Source organism: Hylaeus anthracinus, unplaced genomic scaffold (genome assembly GCF_026225885.1).
Source record: "Hylaeus anthracinus isolate JK02 unplaced genomic scaffold, UHH_iyHylAnth1.0_haploid 11985, whole genome shotgun sequence".
In the NCBI taxonomy this organism is placed as follows: Eukaryota; Metazoa; Arthropoda; class Insecta; order Hymenoptera; family Colletidae; genus Hylaeus; species Hylaeus anthracinus.
Genome location: NW_026534333.1, coordinates 4,632,563 through 4,652,438, shown reverse-complemented (window position 1 = coordinate 4,652,438; position 19,876 = coordinate 4,632,563). Strand labels below are relative to the sequence as shown.

Here is a 19,876-nt window from a genome sequence, read left to right as displayed (position 1 = left end):
CTCAACGCATGCGTGTTCCTCTGTATTAATCAGCTGATACCAAAACCAGACAGAGTCTTGGCCCTATTCAAATAAGAACAGAATATCAAATATGTAACTACGCTTACAATTAGACTAGCGATTTCATTCGAGTAATCATTTATTTACGTTAGTAATGGCATGTCTGAATAATATCAAGTAAACCAACAAGGTTTCTGCAAGCAGGGTTCTTTCAGGGTTCTTTTCGCCCAGGTCGATTGGGCTACAGAAACGTAAAACAGTAGCAGGAATGGTTCCATTTTAACTATTTTTTATACAGATTTATTTCAAAAAGAAAGACACAACTGTATGCCAAATACTGCACAATTTCTTTATTTATAGCGTTAACATAATTTTTTCTGTTGGCAAAAATGTTAGTTTCTTGTTTTTCTCAATGGATGCATCCAAAGCCGCTCTGTGGGCAGGTGTTTTGTCTTTGTTTTGTTTTGTATTTTGGGCGGGGTACAATTTATTTAAATGAAAACATTAATTGAAAGAGCTGGTTGGAAAACACGTTCGTACTGTACGATGGATCATAAAGGAATGTTTAAAATAAAGGCAATCAAAGAAAAAATTAAATGCGTGAAAAATGAAAATCATAATCAAAGACGATTAGGTTCAAATGTAATTGCCAATTACAAATAAGTATAAATGTGAATTGTGAGTCGATATGCGTGTGTACGATACATGTGTGTTAGTCGATAATATCAGTGGCGCCATCGGTGGGAAAACGCCAAAGTTTGTAGTAAAAATAGTTTCCACTGTTCTTACACTAGATGGCGCCAGCGATATCTTTGAACAAAAATTTTTTATTTATCATAAATACATAATTAGTAACATTCTTTTGGCTTATAACACTACAACATATCAGCTGATATGGCATATTTCTTATTTTTTTTAATACTATCGACCCTTTAATTAATGGCGTCATGTAGCAGCAACAGTGGGAACTATTTTCACTACATACTTGAGCGTTTTCCCACCGATGGCGCCACTAAAACTAGACCAACCGCCATCTAGCAATAACAGTGGGAACTATTTTCACTACAAACTTGAGCGTTTCCTTACCGATGGCGCTACTATCGCTAAACCAATACCAGTATAGTTGTCTCTCCCATTTGTACTCGTTTGTTTATGTTGTGTACTTATCTGTCAATAAACTGATTGTGAATAAACTGTTACAATTACAATTCCGTGTTAAAATAATTCATCATGCCAATCTTAGACAAACGTAAAGGCGATGATATTTTGGCATTGGTTCCTGCTTCAAAAAGGACTAAGAATGAAGTGGTCTTCAGTAGCAGGGAAAAAGCGGTCGTACAAAACGTAAGGTTAACCTTAGTTTCGCGATGGTTCGCGATTGATTTTACTAACAGAAGTTTGTTCTTTTGCTTCACAGGGACCACCTAGAACCTCTTCTTTGTTAGCACCGATTATGCTTTTGGAAGGGCATCAAGGAGACATATTTTCTCTCGAATTTCATCCCGAGGGCCAGTACCTGGCTTCCACCGGTTTCGATCGACAAGTTTGTACGTTATTTGATAACCTAAAAGTCTGTAAATCTGTATCGTAACAGAGATCTATATATCATATTAAAATTACAGTTATTTGGAACGTTTATGGAGAATGTGAAAATATATCTGCGATGACTGGACACAGTGGAGCAATTATGGAATTACACTTTAGCCCCGATGGCAGTCACTTATACACTGCTAGTACAGACATGACATTAGGTTTATGGGACATAGTCGCTGGTACTAGAATTAAAAAACTCAAAGGTCACACTTCTTTCGTTAACTCTGTTTCGGGTGCACGAAGAGGTATTACGCAACTTTGCTCCGGTAGCGACGATAGTACGATACGCGTATGGGATCCTAGGAAAAGAGGACAGTGTTACACTTTAAACAATACATATCAGGTATTAATGGTTTATTCGTAGTTTTGGAAGTTTCGATTACAGATGATGTTTAATGAAATGTTTGTGTTGTAGGTTACCGCCGTAACATTTAACGATACAGCGGAACAAGTAATAAGCGGTGGAATAGACAACGATATAAAAGTATGGGATCTGAGGAAGAACTCCATTCTTTATAAACTTAAAGGACATTCGGATACCATTACTGGCCTGAGCCTGAGTCCTGATGGCTCCTATATTCTTTCCAATGCCATGGATAACACGTTAAGAATTTGGGACGTAAGACCGTTCGCTCCTTACGAACGATGCGTCAAAATTCTTTCCGGCCACCAACATAACTTTGAAAAGGTGTGTTACCGTATTCTCGTTTATTTCAACTATGATGCAAGATTGTCATTATTTATATAATTATGTTACAGAATCTATTAAGGTGCGCATGGTCACCGGATGGCAGCAAAGTATCAGCTGGATCATCGGACAGATTTCATTATGTTTGGGACACTACGAGTCGCAGGATATTGTATAAATTACCTGGTCATAATGGCTCTGTTAACGACATCGATTTCCACCCAAAGGAACCGATTGGTAATACTCGTATATTTCGTATTAGAAGTATGTATGTATTTTATTTTATCGTAACTATTCTAAGTGAATATTTTTTTTTCCAGTCTGCTCCGGGTCTAGCGATAAACAAATATATTTAGGAGAAATCGACGCTTCGTAATAAAATTTATAATTATGTTTCGGCGACTTTTATATTTAAGAACGTGTACAAAAATAAAATAGTTGAGACTTGTAAAATATCCTCTAAAAATTAATAACTTGGAATCACGATATTACAACCTTACCATTTGGCAGCGGTTTCTATCCCAAACTTACAAGAGCGAATCGATTTTTGTCAAAAGAAAAAATTGAGTAACGTGGAAATGTATTACGTTTCAAAGAATATGCGAAAAAAATAGTTGAACGAGGGCACTAAATAATTTTGTTAACAAAAAAACTGGCCCATGGGGGGATCGAACCCACGACCTTCGCGTTATTAGCACGACGCTCTAACCAACTGAGCTAATGGGCCTCGCTGGGTTTGGATCAGTTTGGATTGTTCAAATCTAGTGATAATGGCGTGTTTTTCATATATTGTCATACAATCGATTTCGGATCAAAATAATTTGACTCAATTGAATGGCTGATTAAGCATGAAAGTAACTAGCTATATTATTAGATCTTATTAAATACATCTATAAGATGAAATGAGTTCCTTATCGTATACGAAGACTATCGATCAAAACCGCAAATGATCGAAGTGTGGGATATTTTTCCCAACTTTTCTGTGAAAAGTTAAGGGTCCGTACTACTCGAGTGTAGGTAAATTTCTTCACTAAAAAGTAGCTCCATTCGAAATGTTACCTGCATTCTTCGTTATTCAAAGCACTTTTTCTCTCGCAGAGGAAGGTTCATGAACCTTGTGTATATCGATTTCACTATTCCTAGAGGCAACACGAAACGGTCAATGGACTATCGTCTTTTACGTCCATCAACCGGTCTAACAATAGTCACGACGGGATTGAAGCATTTCCGAGCGAAATAGGAGAAATAGAAAAGTATTAAAAATGGTTGCGACCGACGCAAAGACGCTATTCTAATTGTAAAAAGTGTAAGATCAGAGTAAGGAAGTCAGGATGAAATCTATAGGCCGCACAAAAATAGCGACAATACAAGTGTAAAAAGATAATAAATTCAGAAAGTTCTTGCCTCGATGCAAGTTGGTACAGTTCTGACCTCCGCCAGAAATCACAGTCGTGTGGACACCGCTGACGTCAGGCCCTTCGTTTACAAAAGTCCTCTGTAATGAAAATACCTACAGAATGAGGAACGGAGAAAAGTCTGGAAAAACTAGAATATACGTTTTGTACTACGGCGACGTCAACTATTCAAATCTTTTTTAAAAATTAAAATCGGGCTTACGATAACGCATACAGGCCCGATGGAAGAAAACGCACTGAAAAATTCAGATTGCGATTGTGAGAAAACCACCTATTCGACAATTCCCGTTTTTTGCACACATAAAGAACATATCAATCACTACTTGTTCCCAAAAGGCCAGCGCTTCAGTTTAAAAAATGACGGAGATACGAATTTTTGAAGAAACGCTGAATTTTCCGGTATTCCATATTTTTCTCCGTTCCTCATTATCAGATCGACACGTTCGAGGTCTCATTCTGTAGGTATTTTCATCGCCTACATTTTATCTCATCGGAGCATTGATATTGCTGCATTAGTTTAAAATTTATAAGCAAAAAACGACAAAAATCACGATTTTTTACCATTAAATTGTAAATAACAAGAAAACGGAACAGAGTTGGGAGTGAAAAACATATACCTATTAATCAACGCATCCCCTTTTATGTAACTGCACAATCCGGTTTGCTGTTACTATTTTTGTCACACAAAAATGCTCTACCGATTGGCCTAATGGCCCGCTTCGGGCGTTTGTCTAGCTCGAATATTCGAACAAAAGACACCCGAGTTAATCGTTCCGTATGCTTTCCGCGTCTTTCGTTTGCGTAAACGCATGATATCTGGAATTCTTAGAAAGCAAACGTGACTGGAATCAATCGAAATGTTTGAAATTTCGAGTAACGCGGCGAGCCGGTATATCGTATTGCATTCGAGATGAAACTCATCGAGACTAATCAATAGACTGCGAATCTTTATGCAAAATAAAATATTCGCGAACGTGCCTACAAAAATTGAACCTAAATAGAAATTTATTTTATTCCGCAAATATTATAACGTGAACTTTAATTTCAATCTTTTCTATATTCTTGCATATCGTTTGCATCTCGTAGGTTTTCGCGCATTTAAATTTCCAATAAATGTATAAAGATCCGCAGTCTACTAATCAATGACGCGAATTACAATAATAGCTATACATATACTATATACAATATTACGGGCTATCAAGTAGATGTCTTACGTCCGAATGGAAAATCGATGAATCGGTGCATTGACCCACGGTCGTCTATACTCTATAGCCGGTCTTTGCCAGCCGACGAAACAAGAAATACGTTCGCGGCGAATTCGTCGCGAATTCTCAATTATCGATCCAATTTTTACTCGCGATCACCGGTTAAATCCGGTAGATATCGTGTAAAAATCGCTTAAAACTTGGATCGATCGTTGGTTCGTAATACACGAGGTAACGATCCTCCGTAGGTTCTTCGTTCTCAAAGGCCTAACGCTCTCACCATCTCGATCGGTAAGAATACTCGAATAAATCTAGCGACACGAGACCTTGCCCGCGGGAGAAGCGTCGCTAGAAGCGTAATCACAGAAAAACTGCAAACAGTCCGTCAACACTGCGCTCTGATAAAGAAAGACCGTACTAAACGGTCGCTCAATGTTTACGTAAGTATACACTTGTACATGTTTATACAAAATCATAATAATTATTTTGTTTCATCCAACGATTTTCATCCAACGGAAATGTTTCTGTCTCTCTGCTGCTTCCCCCGCTCTATACTCGGTTTCCTTATCTCCCATTTTAAACGGCTATTTTTATCATCGAGAACATATCGCAGTCACTGGTTCTCGAAACGATTACGGGTGTTGTTTGTGTACGATGCGATCTAAGATGCCCGAACAAAATACATGGTATGTGTTTTTTTTGTTACAATTACTCGCTGTCGCGAAAATAATGCGAAGCGTGATTCTATCGGCAAGCTGAAAAGAGCAACAACTCACGAAAAGGACACCGCGAGAGAAGTTTGATTTTTTTTTCTTTCGCGGAAAACGATCATTTTTTCGGATACGATTTCGAAAGCTCTACGGTGTAATCCGATCGAAATTCTGTAGCAACAATAAGGCCGTTGTGTTCGTAACATCGTCGAGCGAAATATATTAGTTTGTCCCGAAAGTTTCTTTCGCGAGTTGCAGTAAGCATTATAACATGGACGAGTAAGTACATCGTCGTGTATATCGTCGACACGCGAGACAGAATCCAGCGTCATTGGTCGTGCGTCGTTCCTCGCGCGGCTCGTGCCACAGTGCCCGCAGGCAAGATAGGCTTTTGAAACTTGGTACTTGGGAATAGTTGGAGTGTTGACATACGTCTAATTCGATAATTATGTATTATTCAGTTACGCGATTTCCGGATAAAGCGGCGTTTACCTCTGCTCGTCTGCGCCGTCTCGGAATCACGTTTGTAAAATTTCTCCGCTGCGCTAACGACGCGTACAATTATCAGACGACCGGGCTAAACCATAACATCGGCTGACGACCAAAGGGCGACCGGTTTCGAAGGACGCATACCTGAGAAATTTCCGTTGTGCTCTTTTCGGCAAGTTTTTTATCCTCGATATAGCGCGAGAGCCAAACGAGAAAGGAAAGAACGCGAGTCTTTGATTTAACGTTCGATTTAACGTTCGAAGGAATACGGGAAAAAGCACACTAGTCGAAAGAATAGACAAAAAGAACGAATGACGAGGCGATAGATTATTTTAATATTTATATTTATATTTGCGAGACGAGGCGCGAAGTTGTTTTGCTTAAAGGCCGGCACGGGCACGGCGCGACAAAGAAAGAGTAACTTTAAAGATATTTAAAGATACATAAGTAAGTATACTTGCTGGTAGGGATCTTGTGAGGTCGTAAAATCGATCGGACATCGATTTTTACAACTTAAGCCGACCACCGCAATTAATAGGGGTGCGCGGGATCCCGGTCGGGACGGGAATTCCTCCCGGGATCGGGATGGAATCCCGAGAATTTCAAAATCCCGAATACATCCGGGATCCCGAAACCATTCAGGATTCCCGAGAATTTCGAGATCCCGTAAATGTTCGGGATTCCCGGGAATTTCGAAATCCCGTACGTTCGGATTGCTGAAATTTTCAAGAATAACAACACTTTCGGAAATCCCAGATATTATCCCGTACATTCTCGGGAATCCCGGATATTTACGGGAATCCCGCACACTCCTAATATTTAGTGTTGTGGGACCCCGAGGTGGAACGTTCATGTACCCTTAGAGCCGCGTCATCCCTGTCGTCCTAGGGATCAATTACTTGTCCTAATAAAGTAATAACTGCTGTTTCGGTGTACGATCTCACAAGACCCCTACCAGCGACTATACATATCGGATTCGATCGATTTTATTCGAAATCGGTAGGCCAGCCCGTACCGGACCGGACTTCGTAAATTACGCAACGCAATCAGCTGCGGTTTGTAACGCAGTCTGTAACGCAGTTCAGCTGACACTCGCGACTCGCGACTCGCCGATCCCCCAATAATCACATACTTATGCCATGCGACGCGACGTATGGTCGATTGCCAGCGATGGGAAGCTTCTCTTTGGTAGCGGTAACGAAAACGTTATAGGCGGACGGTTTAGTCGCGATTCGAACACGAACGGAAACGCTTGCTAACTCGTCGTTATTTTTCTGTTCGATCGATCGGGAACAACTCGGCGCGTCTCTTTCGAGCGAAATTGTGGCGGGACATTTTAGACGGTATCGCGTTCGGTATCGTTGAAGTTGCTCTCTTTGAAGGACATATTCGTATATGCGTATATAAGTACATAGACACGTGCATACGTACGTATACACATATAGATACGTGTACAACGAGACGTCGATCGGTAAGATTCTTTTTCTGGATTCTCTTCGTACTTCGGGATTCGCGAATCGTTTTGAATATTATTTGGAAACTGAAAGCTTCAGACGCCCGTCAAAGTCTCGACGGATATTAAAATTCCGAATCGATATGGAAATCCTCGGACGTTTACGTTAGAACGATATCGTTTCAAGTACAGATTGCATATTTAAAAAGGAGCTGAAACACTTAACGTCAATAAGAAAATGTACAAATGTTTGATTTGTTATTTCGAATAACATATCAAAGAATACCACGAGCGACGGTAACGTACACGATAGATATAAATAATAGCGAAAATTACAAACGCGAACGCGGTTAGAAATAGATTATCAATTTCCCTCTTAGAATTTAGCTACGTTTCCTACGAGCATGTTCGCGTGTCAAAGTGAGCATGTTATCGTCTGTCAAAGTTTAAAACTATTTCTAATTCCTGCTTGATCGAGACGTTCGAAAGTTTCCAAGACTTTCGAGACTTATTTCAAACACTTGCTGTCTCGAACAAGAATCTATCGCTACTTATTCTTGATACATACAGTCGGTGTAGAATGTATTCGTACATTGATCAATTTCGCAAAAAAACTTTTCCGTGAAATTGTAGTTTCTTAACTTCTTTTTTTATAATCAATGATATTTTACATATTCTCGAAAGTCTCTAAGATGGATATAGTCCGAACAACATTTACTAGTTAATATAATTTGTGAAATTAACAAAGAAATGGGAAAAGTGGGTAAAAATATAAAAGGAATACAAAATTACAATTTTACATAGTTTTTTTTCGGAAATTGATCGGTGTACGAATACTTTCTACACCCACTGTATACAGATACATATAAATACGGGATACATAGTTGTGTACATAGTTACGTAATTGACGTTGATCTTCGAAGAATATGCTAGGACTACTATAAAAACTATCGAATTAATCTCTAGAGTGAAATCTCTAGATCTAAACTGATCTCTAGATCAAACCTATCAAAGTAATCTCTGTTTCTCAAGTGTCAATGTTTTCGATGATTTTTTCTCCTCATTGACATTCTTTACGTGGGCATTTGCTACTTAATCGATGTCGCCTTGGGGAACAATCGATGCGTTAATTGCATCTCGTGCATAATTGGAGGAGGTCAAACTCTTTTGATCTCGTAATTATAAGAAAAAAACTCGTTAACGTATATTATTGCGATCTTAACCGATTCTTCGATAATAACGCACTCGGAACGTTTTATTAAAAAATTATTATTGCTCGTCTCGCGGAAAAGCGCGAGACTCCGACGCAACGACAGCGAAACACGACGTGAAAATATGTCATAACAAGCTCGGAACCGAAAACGAAATCACTGCAATTGTACCCGTTTGTTGTTTGATCGTAATCGTTGCTTGTCCCTCGTTTCCCGTTAACGAAATAAAATGAAAACCAACGAAAACCTTCATCTTACAGGAAAGTATCTCGGGAAGCCATGGTTAAGGCGTATGGGGGTGTATTGGTGCTAGCAGACGTTCTGCTGTTACTCCTCAAGACACTTTATTACATCTGCGTAGGAATATATAGGCTGTTCATCCCCGTCGAGGAGAAGAACGTGGCCGGAGAAATTGTTTTGGTACTTGTTCAGCAATTTTCCAGCAGTTTCCTCCTCCCTCTACCGAATCAATTTTTCAATGTTACCCGCGAAGGAAAACAACATATACAGTGGGTGTAGAATGTATTCGTAGTTTCTTAATTTTTTTTTTTTTTATAATCAATGATATTTTACATATTCTCGGAAATCTCTAAGATGGATATAGTCCAAACAACATTTACTAATTAATATAATTTGTAAAATTAACAAAAAATGTGCGAAAAATAGGGTAAAAGTATAGAAGCAATAAATATTTGTACGATTCTTATGACGAACCATTTACAGTAGAGTTTTTAACGTAAACACATTAGTTTATTGCTCCGTACGAATTAGAAAACATCAAATTTCCAGTAAAGTACTTTTAAACAGTTGTCCGAATACTCATATTGCTTCAACATTTCTATCGATTAATTTTCTTTTTCTTGTTAATTTCGCAACTTACATAAATAGCTATTCCAGAGATTTCCGAGAATATGTAGAATGTCATTGTTTATAAAAAATAAGTTAATAATTTAGAATCTTACATAGTTTTTTTGGAAATTGATCGATGTACGAATACTTTCTACACCCACTGTATAAGTATAATATTAGGTTGTCCCGAAAGTTTCTTTCGCGTGTTCCACTCAATTATCGTACGTGGCAGTGTTTATATAAATAGACAATCTAATTTCATAAATATTCATGTTGTAATAGTAATGCAGCAAAATGAATCGTGCAAAATTCAGTAATGTAACATAAAACATAAAATATTGTGCATGTATTACTTATTAATAAAGCGAAAGAAACTTTTGGTACAGCCTGATATATGACTCTCAAAAATTTGAATCTCATTTACGATACAAAAAAAAAAAAGAGAAGTACAAACGCGCACTTTGTTGTAAACATAAATGAAGTAAAGGAATTTTCCTTATTGTCCGGGTTCTTACTGCGTAAAAAAAAAAAGGAGAAAAACTACCGTATCAACATCGTAGAGCGTAAATCATGGAATCAGTATCGTACTGCTTTGAAATAGGTGACGGGTGCAGGTCACGGAATTGGCAAAGAATTAGCGCTCAAGTATGCATCGTTAGGAGCCACCGTTGTTTGCTGGGACATTAACCAACAAGCGAACGATGAAACGGTGAACGAAATTAAACAAATGGGCGCGACGAAGGCGTACGGTTACAGGTACGTGAAAACTTTGTTCATCCGCGCTTGATATTCGTTCGAGTATTCGTACAGTGTCGTAAGGGGTATAAAGAACATGTCACCGTTTCGAAAGAAAGAATATAAACGATTCGTGTACCGAATTTAATTTAATGATTTTAATTTTAAGCGTTTCCTTCTCGAGAAATTATAGTCTCTAGATTAATTTAATAAATACAACGGGGGAATTGTATGATTTCATATTTTCAAATTGCTGAGTTCTAAACACGCGCACTTCGGGCTTTACAGATGCGACGTAACGGACAGGGAAGAAGTGTTTAGCGTAGCCGAGAAAATAAGGAAGGACATTGGGAACGTAACGATCTTGATCAACAATGCTGGCATAATGCCTTGTCGTGCTTTCTTGGAGCATTCACCCGAAGAGATCAGACGAATATTCGACGTCAATGTGCTGGCGCACTGTTGGGTGAGCTAGTATTTCGCTTGTTTCTTATCTTCGTAACCGCTCAACGACCGTACAATTTACATTTCACGATCGTTTAATTCGCTCGCAGACTGTACAAGCTTTCCTACCCAGCATGATCGAGAAAAATCACGGACATATTGTTGCTCTCTCGTCGATGGCCGGATTCATCGGTATACCCAACTTGGTTCCTTACTGCGCCTCGAAATTTGCAGTAAGAGGTAAAAATCGTGTTCCTCGTCCTTTTACCTTGTTCGACGATGTATCTTATATTAACTTTGCGTCTTCTTTGTATTATATGCGCGCCTATATATTTTTGTATCTATGTATATGTAAATGGTTACAGGAATGATGGAGAGCCTGAACGAAGAACTCGTAACGTTGAACAAGGATAAGGTTTCTAACATTAATTTCACGACGATCTATCCTTACATGGTGGACACTGGCCTTTGCAAAAAGCCGAAGCTCAGGTATCAAACTAATTCCTATAGCAGATTACACAACTTAACAGTTATTAATTGTATGGAACTATTACACGTTGCATACATTAATATTATCTAACATGATGTCATTTATTTAATAATATTGCTCGCGTATATGCTTCCACATGCAGGCTGGATTATTGGACCAAAGGTAGCGTACGATTTCCGAACGGAACAAACAAACTTAAATTAAATAGACCGAATATGCTACAATAAAATAAATAATAGTAAGCGAGAAACAATTAGTTTGAAAACCGATCAATAAACAGAATTCTTTCCATTTAGGTTCCCAAAGCTCATGGCGATGGTTTCACCGAAAGAGGCAGTTGCTGAAATAGTTAAAGCGCAAAGACGAAACATTCGTGAGATATCCATTCCCGCGGTTTGGATCTACGTTAATTCTTTCGTCAGGTATACGTGTCGCGACCATCGATTTAGGCTTTCCTCGATCGCTCGATCAATTCAACGCCTCCTTTTCTTCGTTTCAGATGTGCCCCCGACGAGTGCGCACGTAGCCTGAGAGACTTCGTAGACGCCGGCGTCGAAGCGGATACTTAACCAATGTCTGATATTCCTATTCATGGAAAAGAAAACCTGTCTTGATTACAATCCGCACCGATACTCTTCAATTGTAAAAACGGACCAGTTTTTCCCCATTCGTTTATATGCACATGTAATTATTACTGTTTGGAAACTTGTGAGATAATTTTACGTCAGCTAAGGAAATATCTTAAGGTATTCGTCCCACCGCTAACATTTACCACTGATCTTTAGACAGCTTCTACTTTTTTCATTCTTTCATTCATTCTTTTTAAATAAATGTTTCGTCGTACGTTATTCTACTTGTATTCTACCCTATATAGGTTTCATTCTTAATCGAGACAGAAACGGATGAAAAAATATCAAATCACTTTATTGTACTTTTAACGTCCAATAAACTTTAAACAGCAAATATAACTTATAAAAATATATCTTTAAAAAATTTCATTTTTTTCTAACAAAAATCGAACAAAATTATACCCCTAAAATATGTACATGCAATGTAACGTAATATTTCGGCTAGCTTTCTAACATATCTCGAATAATTTCGTCTATCTTATTATAGCCTTTTAAACCAACTTTGACACCAGCTACTTGGCATCCAAAAGTTATAGCTGATTGTAAAATGTCTTGGGTAATAAATTCTGTATGACTACATTCGTCGCTTTCAATTTTGTAATTCTTTTCAATATTCCGTTTCAGTTTCTCCTCTTTTTCTATGGTATCGTTTACTTGCAACGATTCTGATTTTCTCATTTTAATGAAATCCAATTTAGTTTTATTCAGAAAATGCAATACTGCAGCATTGAAAGTGTCACCAGCACCCAACGTATCCACGATATTTTGAGGTGGAAATGCCGGAGACTGCACGGTAATGTTATCCGGTGTTCTTGCCATAGCACCTCGATCTCCCCAAGCACAGATTAGCGTTGCTCTGAAAGAAACCACGCGTATTAGCGTATCAACGTTACGCTTATAATTCTCAACTATCTTTTCATATACAAACATACCCAGACTTAGCATCTTCGCTAATATTCTTTAAAGTTTCGCTCATATTGTCGTATCCCCTACTTTGGGCAAAATCTTTCGATATAAACGCTACATCGACGTATGGTAATAAATCTAACAGTTCCTGTTTCGGACGTTCTAGTTCTATGCTAACCGTAATTGGTATCTGCCTCCAATCGGTCTCTTTCGTGCTAGAATTTTCATGATAATTCAATGTGTTATTGTAGTTTTCTACGTACTGCAACATAGCTAATACTTGGTCCAAGTTCCTGCCCTCAAAGTGAATCCAGCTGTAATCTTGAAGATGCAGCTGTTCAAAATTTTTTAACGTTAATTCCGGTAGACACGGATTGTGATGTAAAATTGTCCGCGAACCAGAACTTAGACTTAACGTAACAGTGGATGTAGGACATCCAACGCCTTCTACCATAGGACAATGGGAAAAATTAATGTTATATTTCCGCATATCGTTTTGCAGAAACTTTAGGTGTTCTTCTGCGCTTAAGGTGCCAAAAAACTCGCACAGACTTCCCAATAGGGAAAGGACAGTACAAGTGTTAGACGCATTGCCGCCTCTTTGCCATCGGTATTCCACAGATCTGTAAAGTATTTATTACTATTATTATTATTTTCAGATGAAAAAATGACATTTTATCACGAAATATGAAATGAATAAATTTCACTAATTGCATAAACTATCGAAAACTACAGCATTAACTAAAATAATAAAATGTGAAATTGCGCAATCGCGAAGAGAAACGAAATAACTTCTATATACCTTTGATCGGAATCTTCCGCGGGGTATTGTTTACAGGTCTGCACGATGTCCAAACAAGTCAATCCGACGCAAAGAATTTTCTGTTGGTTCCGCGCTGCTGTAGATGTACCAACAATTTTTTCATAAAAACTTGAAATCATATCACTGGATGCTTCTGCAGACAGATGAACAGACACAAAAACGATTGCCCTCTGTTTGATTAACATACGCGTACAATAAATATCACACTTTCATAATTCATAACTTACATGTACTTTCATATCTCTCGATCAATTGATCCACTGTTATCTGTCAGATTAAGTGCTCCAATCGAATCTACGCGACCTTTGACATTCCGAATGGAAATACACTGATCATTTTTCAACCTACGATGACTTTTGTATCACCGAAAACACACACACACACACACACATATATATATATATACATAATAGCATCACGACTCATCCATAGTTAAATAACAATTTACAACTTAACCATAACTTTGCACATACACGTACATATGTAAAAGTTTAGTTTCTTTCATCTAAATAATAACAGATTTTTTTGTATTCAAAAGTCAACCTTATGGACAAATCTAATAAAGATTTTATCTCAATAAATGGATTTCTTTCTTTGTTTCCTTAATTTTTAGTTACTGGTGTCTCGTAGCTCGTAGATACAGTGTTAAGGAAAACATAACCTTATATTTGAATGTTGATTTATTATCGATTGTTATCTAGAAACTTTAAAATTCCCGCTTCTCCAACGTCAACTTGTCTGAATGCACCCAATGAGAATGGAGAATGGAGTTATGTGAATAGGAATATGGGGATAATAAAAAATGGCTGCGCTAAGATGGCATCGCAAGCTATTTTGATAGATTTTATCGTTCATTGACTTTGAATTTTCTGTTCTGCACAGGTTACCGAAAAAATTAACGCATAGAAAACCATAGACTTTTCTCTTGATTGTAGGAAAAATTATTTGTATTTTAAGCAGGTCTTAACTTATGCGATGTATACGCGTTGACCGCATAACATATCGAAAGATCGAAATCAAACTTTCACGTATAATTGTTTGACACCTTGTTTCACGATAAATTTTTCTTACGTTTAAACTTCGTCTCGAATCGTAATATGGATCCCCGAATACACAGAAGAACAGAACTGGAAAAGGGACCGGGTGATTTGGTTAGTGTTATAACCTCAACAATTTCCAAATAAATTTTACGGATGACACTATGACAATTCAATAAAATCCTCAATTATAAATGCGAAATATTTTTAATATTAAAATTGAGGATAATTGAGAAACTTGCTCTGTATTACATTTTACAGATAGTTGAATGGTTGAACGAGGCTTCCTTAAATCCAACAGGAGATGTAAAAGTCACAAATCTATGCAAAGTCCAAGAAATATTGGTAAACAAAGAACCACAATTGCTTCCGTTATATTTGGATGAAGTGTTACAGTTTTCGGTAGACAGAAATGCAGACGTTAGAAAAACAGTTACAGGTTTCATAGAAGAAGCTGGGTAATTACAAACACATAATATACTATATATGTCATTCTAGTGGTTCTTTTGTTGTCTGTGTATTAATTCTAATTTATTTGCAGAGTAAAACAACCGGAAGTAATACCACGTCTAGTTCAAGTACTTCTAAGATTAGTTTCAGATGAATCTTCAGCTGTTGCCAAAAGAGCTCTTAGAGCTAGTGGTAGAATACTGAGAGCCGCGCTCAAGTGGATATCCAGTGCCACTACGGTTACTCCAGAAATGGAAGTAGCATGGAGTCAACTTAGCGCTCTTAAGATTCAAATCATAAATATGATAGACAGCGATAACGACGGGTAAGAAGAACATACCGCGTACTACCCAGTTGTCACAGTCAAGTACACATTAATAAAAAATTATTTGCATTTCAGAATTAGGACGCAAGCTGTGAAATTTCTCGAGGGTGTTGTTTTGATACAAACATATCCAGATCCAGATTCGCCCAAAAAACCGGATGATTTTTCTTTAGAAGATATTCCATTAACATTAAAAATAGCTCGTAGACGAAAATTAGAAGAAGAAGCTAATGATGTAATGGATTTATTAATTAAATTTCATGGATCTCCGCATGTTAGCAGCGTAAATTTGATGACATGCATGGGATCTCTGGCATTGATCGCTAAAACAAGGCCTCAATTTATGTCAGGTGTAATACAAGGTAAATAACGTTAATGGAAATAACATTTATATCGGAATCGTAATTTAAACATTTCAATTCACAGCTTTGCAAAGGCTACAACACGATTTACCGCCAACGTTATCGGATTCTCAAGTAACTAGCGTTCAGAAGCAATTGAAATTAACGTTATTAGGACTTATGAAACACCCAGCTAGTATAGAATTCGCCTCTATCATAGCTAAACAATTGACACAACTTGGAGCCAAAGAACAAGAAATAATTAAGGCTTATCCAAAGCCGGAAGATATTCGACGTATGAAAAAACGTCAACAAGTAAGTGCATATTTATTCTAAATTACGAGCATCGATAGTAGTTTATTCGTCGATTAATTCGTATATGTTTTAGGAAGCGGCTGCTGCTTCTGCTGCAAAACGCGTTAAAATCGAAACTGCTTTAGTACCAGATGAACCAGAAATTCTACCTACTCCAGTACCACCCCCAAAATTACCTGAACTAATGGAACTTTCGGAAAACTTTATCGCAGAAAGATTGAGCGTAGAAATTGCTACAGATTTAGTAATGGATAGCATGGTATAGAATATTTTGTGTACAGTTGTCATGGATTGAAGATTCCATCAAATTATCTTCTATCGATTGTATTTCATTCGCAGGCATGGGTTCCGGATACAATGACGACCATCTTTCAAAGAGAATATCAACCTACATCAACGACTGATATTAATATTCAACGGCAAACGATTGCTAAATTATTAGCTGCGCAAATAAAACAAGCTAAAGCGAAAAAGAAAAAAGACGCTAAAGATGAAGACGCTGTGATGGAGGATTTAGTGAAAAATCCAACAATTAGTGTGGCTGAAGCAAAACGTGAACGAAAACGTGAAAAAGACAGAGAGAAAGAAAAAGAGGCGAAGGCATCCTTAGAGGCACACGAAAAATCACTTGCAAAAGCGAGAAATCGTTTGAAAGCTTTAAAATTGTCCGAGGTTACGAAACCATTGCCGAAAGAAGTAAAAGAGAAAATGTTACTGATGGCTGTTAATAGAATCTTATTTTCCGAAAAGACAGCCGCGTTCAGCGGTGTAGCAGCTATAAGGTAAATAGCTTTGTCGATACATTATCTCGCGAAAAATATTATTCGAATCCGGAACATCATGTCTATTTCAGGTCAAAAATTTTAACGACTTTAGCTGCAACGTTCAATCCTTATATTAAAGAAGCAGTATTACGTTATATTACCGATGACATGAGAAATCGTTTGGATCTGGCGTTAGGCTGGTTATACGAAGAATATGCGTTACTTCAAGGTTTCCAAAGACGAACGACACTGTGTACAAAACCTCAAGAAGCTCCACATCAAGCTTACAACTTTCTATTATGTACCTTAGTATCAGCGATAGATCTGGTTCAAGGCAAAGATCGTGACGCGCTATTAAATAGGTAATAGATCGAATAAAATACTTAATAATAATAATAAAAAAAAAGGGAAAAACAATATTAACCAAGTACTTATTCGAGCAAAGATTGTACTTGGAAGCCCCTTTGATTACCGAAGACGCTGTCGAGGCTTTGAAAATGGTCTCTTCTGATGAGACAAGGGGCCTGGCACCATTGCAACTATTGAAAGACATGGTTATTCGCAGACCGACAAAACAATTAGTTTTTTTGAACGTGTTATTATGTCATACTGGTCACGAGAACACCACTGTAAGTTATAATGTATCATATTATTTACTACACTTGGTACATTGAACCGTATGTATTATCCAAGCGCTTTAAACGTTCTATTTTTTCTCTCTTCGAATAGATAAGGGAGGCTGCTATACAATTAGTTTGTCAGTTATATAGTCGTCTCGAATTAAGTAAACTCATAGAAGAGTACGCGGTTCTTTATTTAGGTTTCTTGCGGCTTCATAGTCCACCCGAAATAGTCTTTGGACAAGATCGAGGTAGACCGCAAGTAGAAACCCAATGGTCTGAGTCGACTACAAGAGCTTGCCTTGGGTTGTATCTTGCTCTCTTGAGTGAGCACCAAGATCTAATTCACGAGTAAGTAACTTTTTAACGAACGTATTCGAAGAAGTAAACGCATACTTCTATCAATTGTATGTTTGTAGATTGGCAAGAGTTTACACATCGATGAGCGCGGATGTAAAACGTATGGTTCTTAGACTAGTAGAAGGACCTGTTAGGTCTTTGGGAATGGGCAGTCCACAACTACTAGCTCTGGTTGAAAATTGCCCAAAAGGAGCAGAGACGCTAGTTACGAGAATTATTCATATTCTTACTGAAAAATGTATGTAATTTTGAAATTTCGACATCTCCGCGCTATATTTCCGCTATTTTAGATGTACTAATATATCGTTCTATATCTAGCCGCGCCGAGTGCAGAGTTAGTAGCAAGAGTACGAGAACTTTATCAGACGAGAGTTTCCGATGTTCGGTTCTTGATACCAGTTTTGAACGGCTTAACGAAGAAAGAAGTTATAGCCGCTCTGCCAAAACTTATAAAACTAAATCCTATCGTTGTTAAAGAGGTAAATGTATCTTTGAAAATGTTTATCTAGATTTAAAATAACATTGAGCATTGTTTTGTAATGATATTTCTACAGGTGTTCAACAGGCTACTAGGTACTCATAATAACGAAAGTGGTTTACCTCACACATCTCCTATCACACCTGCCGAACTGTTAATAGCCTTGCATAATATAGACCCAAGTAAAGCAGAATTAAAAACAATTATTAAAGGTGAGGTATTACGATATACATATATTCAAGTCATCCGATCCCCATTTTCTTACTTATTCTAAAATATCGGTTTACAGCTACGTCTCTGTGTTTTGCGGAGAAACAAGTATACACGCAAGAAACCGTAGCTGTTGTAATGCAACATCTAATGGAAATGACACCACTTCCTACATTACTGATGCGTACGGTGATACAAAGTCTAGCTCTTTATCCAAGGTTAAGCGGATTTGTTATGAACATACTTCAACGATTGATCTTAAAGCAAGTTTGGAAGCAACCGAAAGTCTGGGAGGGTTTCGTAAAGTGTTGCGAGCGCACACAACCACAGAGTTTCGCGGTTATTTTACAACTTCCTCCGGCACAGTTGGCTGAGGCGTTAAAGATGGCTAACAATTTACGAAACCCTTTGCTAGCGCACGTCGAAGCTTTTGCTGAAAATCAGGTAATTATTACTGTTACAGTGTAATAACGATTGTATTGCTTTATTAACAAGATGATCTTATCTATACAAAAGATTTAATCGTTATGTTTCAGAAAGCGCACATTCCGCAATCGATAATGGATGTTATACAGGGTAAATCACCTTGCGACATGCATGATGAATTTGATATTGTGAGTAAAAATACTTGTATATAAAGAGTTGATTCTTATATTATCGTAAAAACAAAATAAATATATGAACTGATCCAAACAGCTTTTCCTCCAATTTCTTGCAGGCACCACCTGGTGATTATCCGATCGAACAAAAACCAGATACAATGGAAACTGATGTTTCAGAACCAGCCCCCCCTGGTTTAGATTAGCATAAACTCATTCCAGTGTTGGGATTTGAATCATCGTCTACAGATTGCCCCAACTTTAACGAATTTACACTGTAAATCATAAATTATTTCTTTTCTCATTTTCCGTGACAATCTGAAACGTTAGATCCACGTATTCATCGTCACATGCAAATTGTAAATACTTCATATTCAGAATTTTTCCGTAAATTCAATTCCTTTTATAGTTTTGATGAATTCCGTTTAATTCTGGTTTTGTAAATAGGAGATTGCTTACATTAAATGTATGTACATACATATGTTATTTTTTCGCGATGTGATATATTCTTAATTACATGTCGTGAAAAACATTTACTGTATGACTAGATAAGGCACGATAAATTTTTTTGCGAATGTTCAGTTTATTTCACGAGAGATCAATGATCGCCATTGTTAATCAAAAATTATATTTACAAAAAACATATATATATTTGTTAATACTCGACAGTATACAAATACAATTTTTAGTATACAAAACAATCTAAATGTTGATAAGTAATTGATAATTACAAATTT

General features: G+C 37.3%; 4 protein-coding genes and 1 non-coding gene across 9 annotated transcripts; 3 read left to right on the top strand and 2 right to left on the bottom strand.

Annotated features, from left to right (window-relative positions):
• The first annotated feature begins 1,154 nt into the window (after positions 1 to 1,154).
• On the top strand, positions 1,155 to 2,736 carry LOC128887133 (U5 small nuclear ribonucleoprotein 40 kDa protein). The gene is made up of 6 exons (XM_054142663.1): positions 1,155 to 1,344; positions 1,418 to 1,547; positions 1,623 to 1,936; positions 2,009 to 2,281; positions 2,353 to 2,518; positions 2,602 to 2,736. The coding sequence occupies exons 1-6, from the start codon at positions 1,231 to 1,233 to the stop codon at positions 2,655 to 2,657; spliced, it is 1,053 nt and encodes a 350-aa protein (XP_053998638.1). The 5' UTR covers positions 1,155 to 1,230; the 3' UTR covers positions 2,658 to 2,736.
• Positions 2,737 to 2,934: 198 nt separating this feature from the next.
• Positions 2,935 to 3,008, bottom strand: Trnai-aau (transfer RNA isoleucine (anticodon AAU)). Its single transcript has one exon. It is a non-coding gene; the product is annotated as a tRNA-Ile (tRNA).
• A 2,202-nt stretch (positions 3,009 to 5,210) lies between these two features.
• Positions 5,211 to 12,089, top strand: LOC128887136 (short-chain dehydrogenase/reductase family 16C member 6-like). Of its 4 annotated transcripts, XM_054142670.1 has the most exons (9): positions 5,549 to 5,587; positions 6,180 to 6,272; positions 9,025 to 9,184; positions 10,215 to 10,369; positions 10,637 to 10,814; positions 10,903 to 11,032; positions 11,158 to 11,281; positions 11,579 to 11,704; positions 11,782 to 12,089. In XM_054142670.1, exons 3-9 carry the CDS (start codon positions 9,044 to 9,046, stop codon positions 11,849 to 11,851), a joined length of 924 nt encoding a protein of 307 aa, XP_053998645.1. In that variant the 5' UTR covers positions 5,549 to 5,587; positions 6,180 to 6,272; positions 9,025 to 9,043; the 3' UTR covers positions 11,852 to 12,089. The 4 variants fall into 4 exon arrangements, with proteins under 4 accessions (XP_053998643.1, XP_053998642.1, XP_053998645.1 ...); XM_054142668.1 differs by lacking the exons at positions 5,549 to 5,587; positions 6,180 to 6,272 and adding an exon at positions 5,211 to 5,341; XM_054142667.1 differs by lacking the exon at positions 6,180 to 6,272 and having other exon boundaries at positions 5,515 to 5,587.
• Positions 12,090 to 12,185: 96 nt separating this feature from the next.
• LOC128887129 (ketohexokinase-like) lies at positions 12,186 to 14,302 on the bottom strand. Of its 2 annotated transcripts, XM_054142654.1 has the most exons (5): positions 14,120 to 14,302; positions 13,868 to 13,993; positions 13,620 to 13,773; positions 12,844 to 13,440; positions 12,186 to 12,767 (listed from the first exon to the last, which is right to left on the bottom strand). In XM_054142654.1, exons 3-5 carry the CDS (start codon positions 13,757 to 13,759, stop codon positions 12,353 to 12,355), a joined length of 1,152 nt encoding a protein of 383 aa, XP_053998629.1. In that variant the 5' UTR covers positions 13,760 to 13,773; positions 13,868 to 13,993; positions 14,120 to 14,302; the 3' UTR covers positions 12,186 to 12,352. The 2 variants fall into 2 exon arrangements, with proteins under 2 accessions (XP_053998629.1, XP_053998628.1); XM_054142653.1 differs by having other exon boundaries at positions 13,868 to 14,302.
• A 179-nt stretch (positions 14,303 to 14,481) lies between these two features.
• On the top strand, positions 14,482 to 19,400 carry LOC128887110 (symplekin). Its single transcript, XM_054142606.1, has 16 exons — positions 14,482 to 14,791; positions 14,939 to 15,135; positions 15,219 to 15,452; positions 15,528 to 15,814; positions 15,879 to 16,108; positions 16,182 to 16,367; positions 16,448 to 16,890; positions 16,962 to 17,234; positions 17,318 to 17,501; positions 17,602 to 17,843; positions 17,912 to 18,090; positions 18,171 to 18,331; positions 18,407 to 18,542; positions 18,620 to 18,984; positions 19,077 to 19,154; positions 19,259 to 19,400. The coding sequence occupies exons 1-16, from the start codon at positions 14,738 to 14,740 to the stop codon at positions 19,343 to 19,345; spliced, it is 3,336 nt and encodes a 1,111-aa protein (XP_053998581.1). The 5' UTR covers positions 14,482 to 14,737; the 3' UTR covers positions 19,346 to 19,400.
• Positions 19,401 to 19,876: the final 476 nt, after the last annotated feature.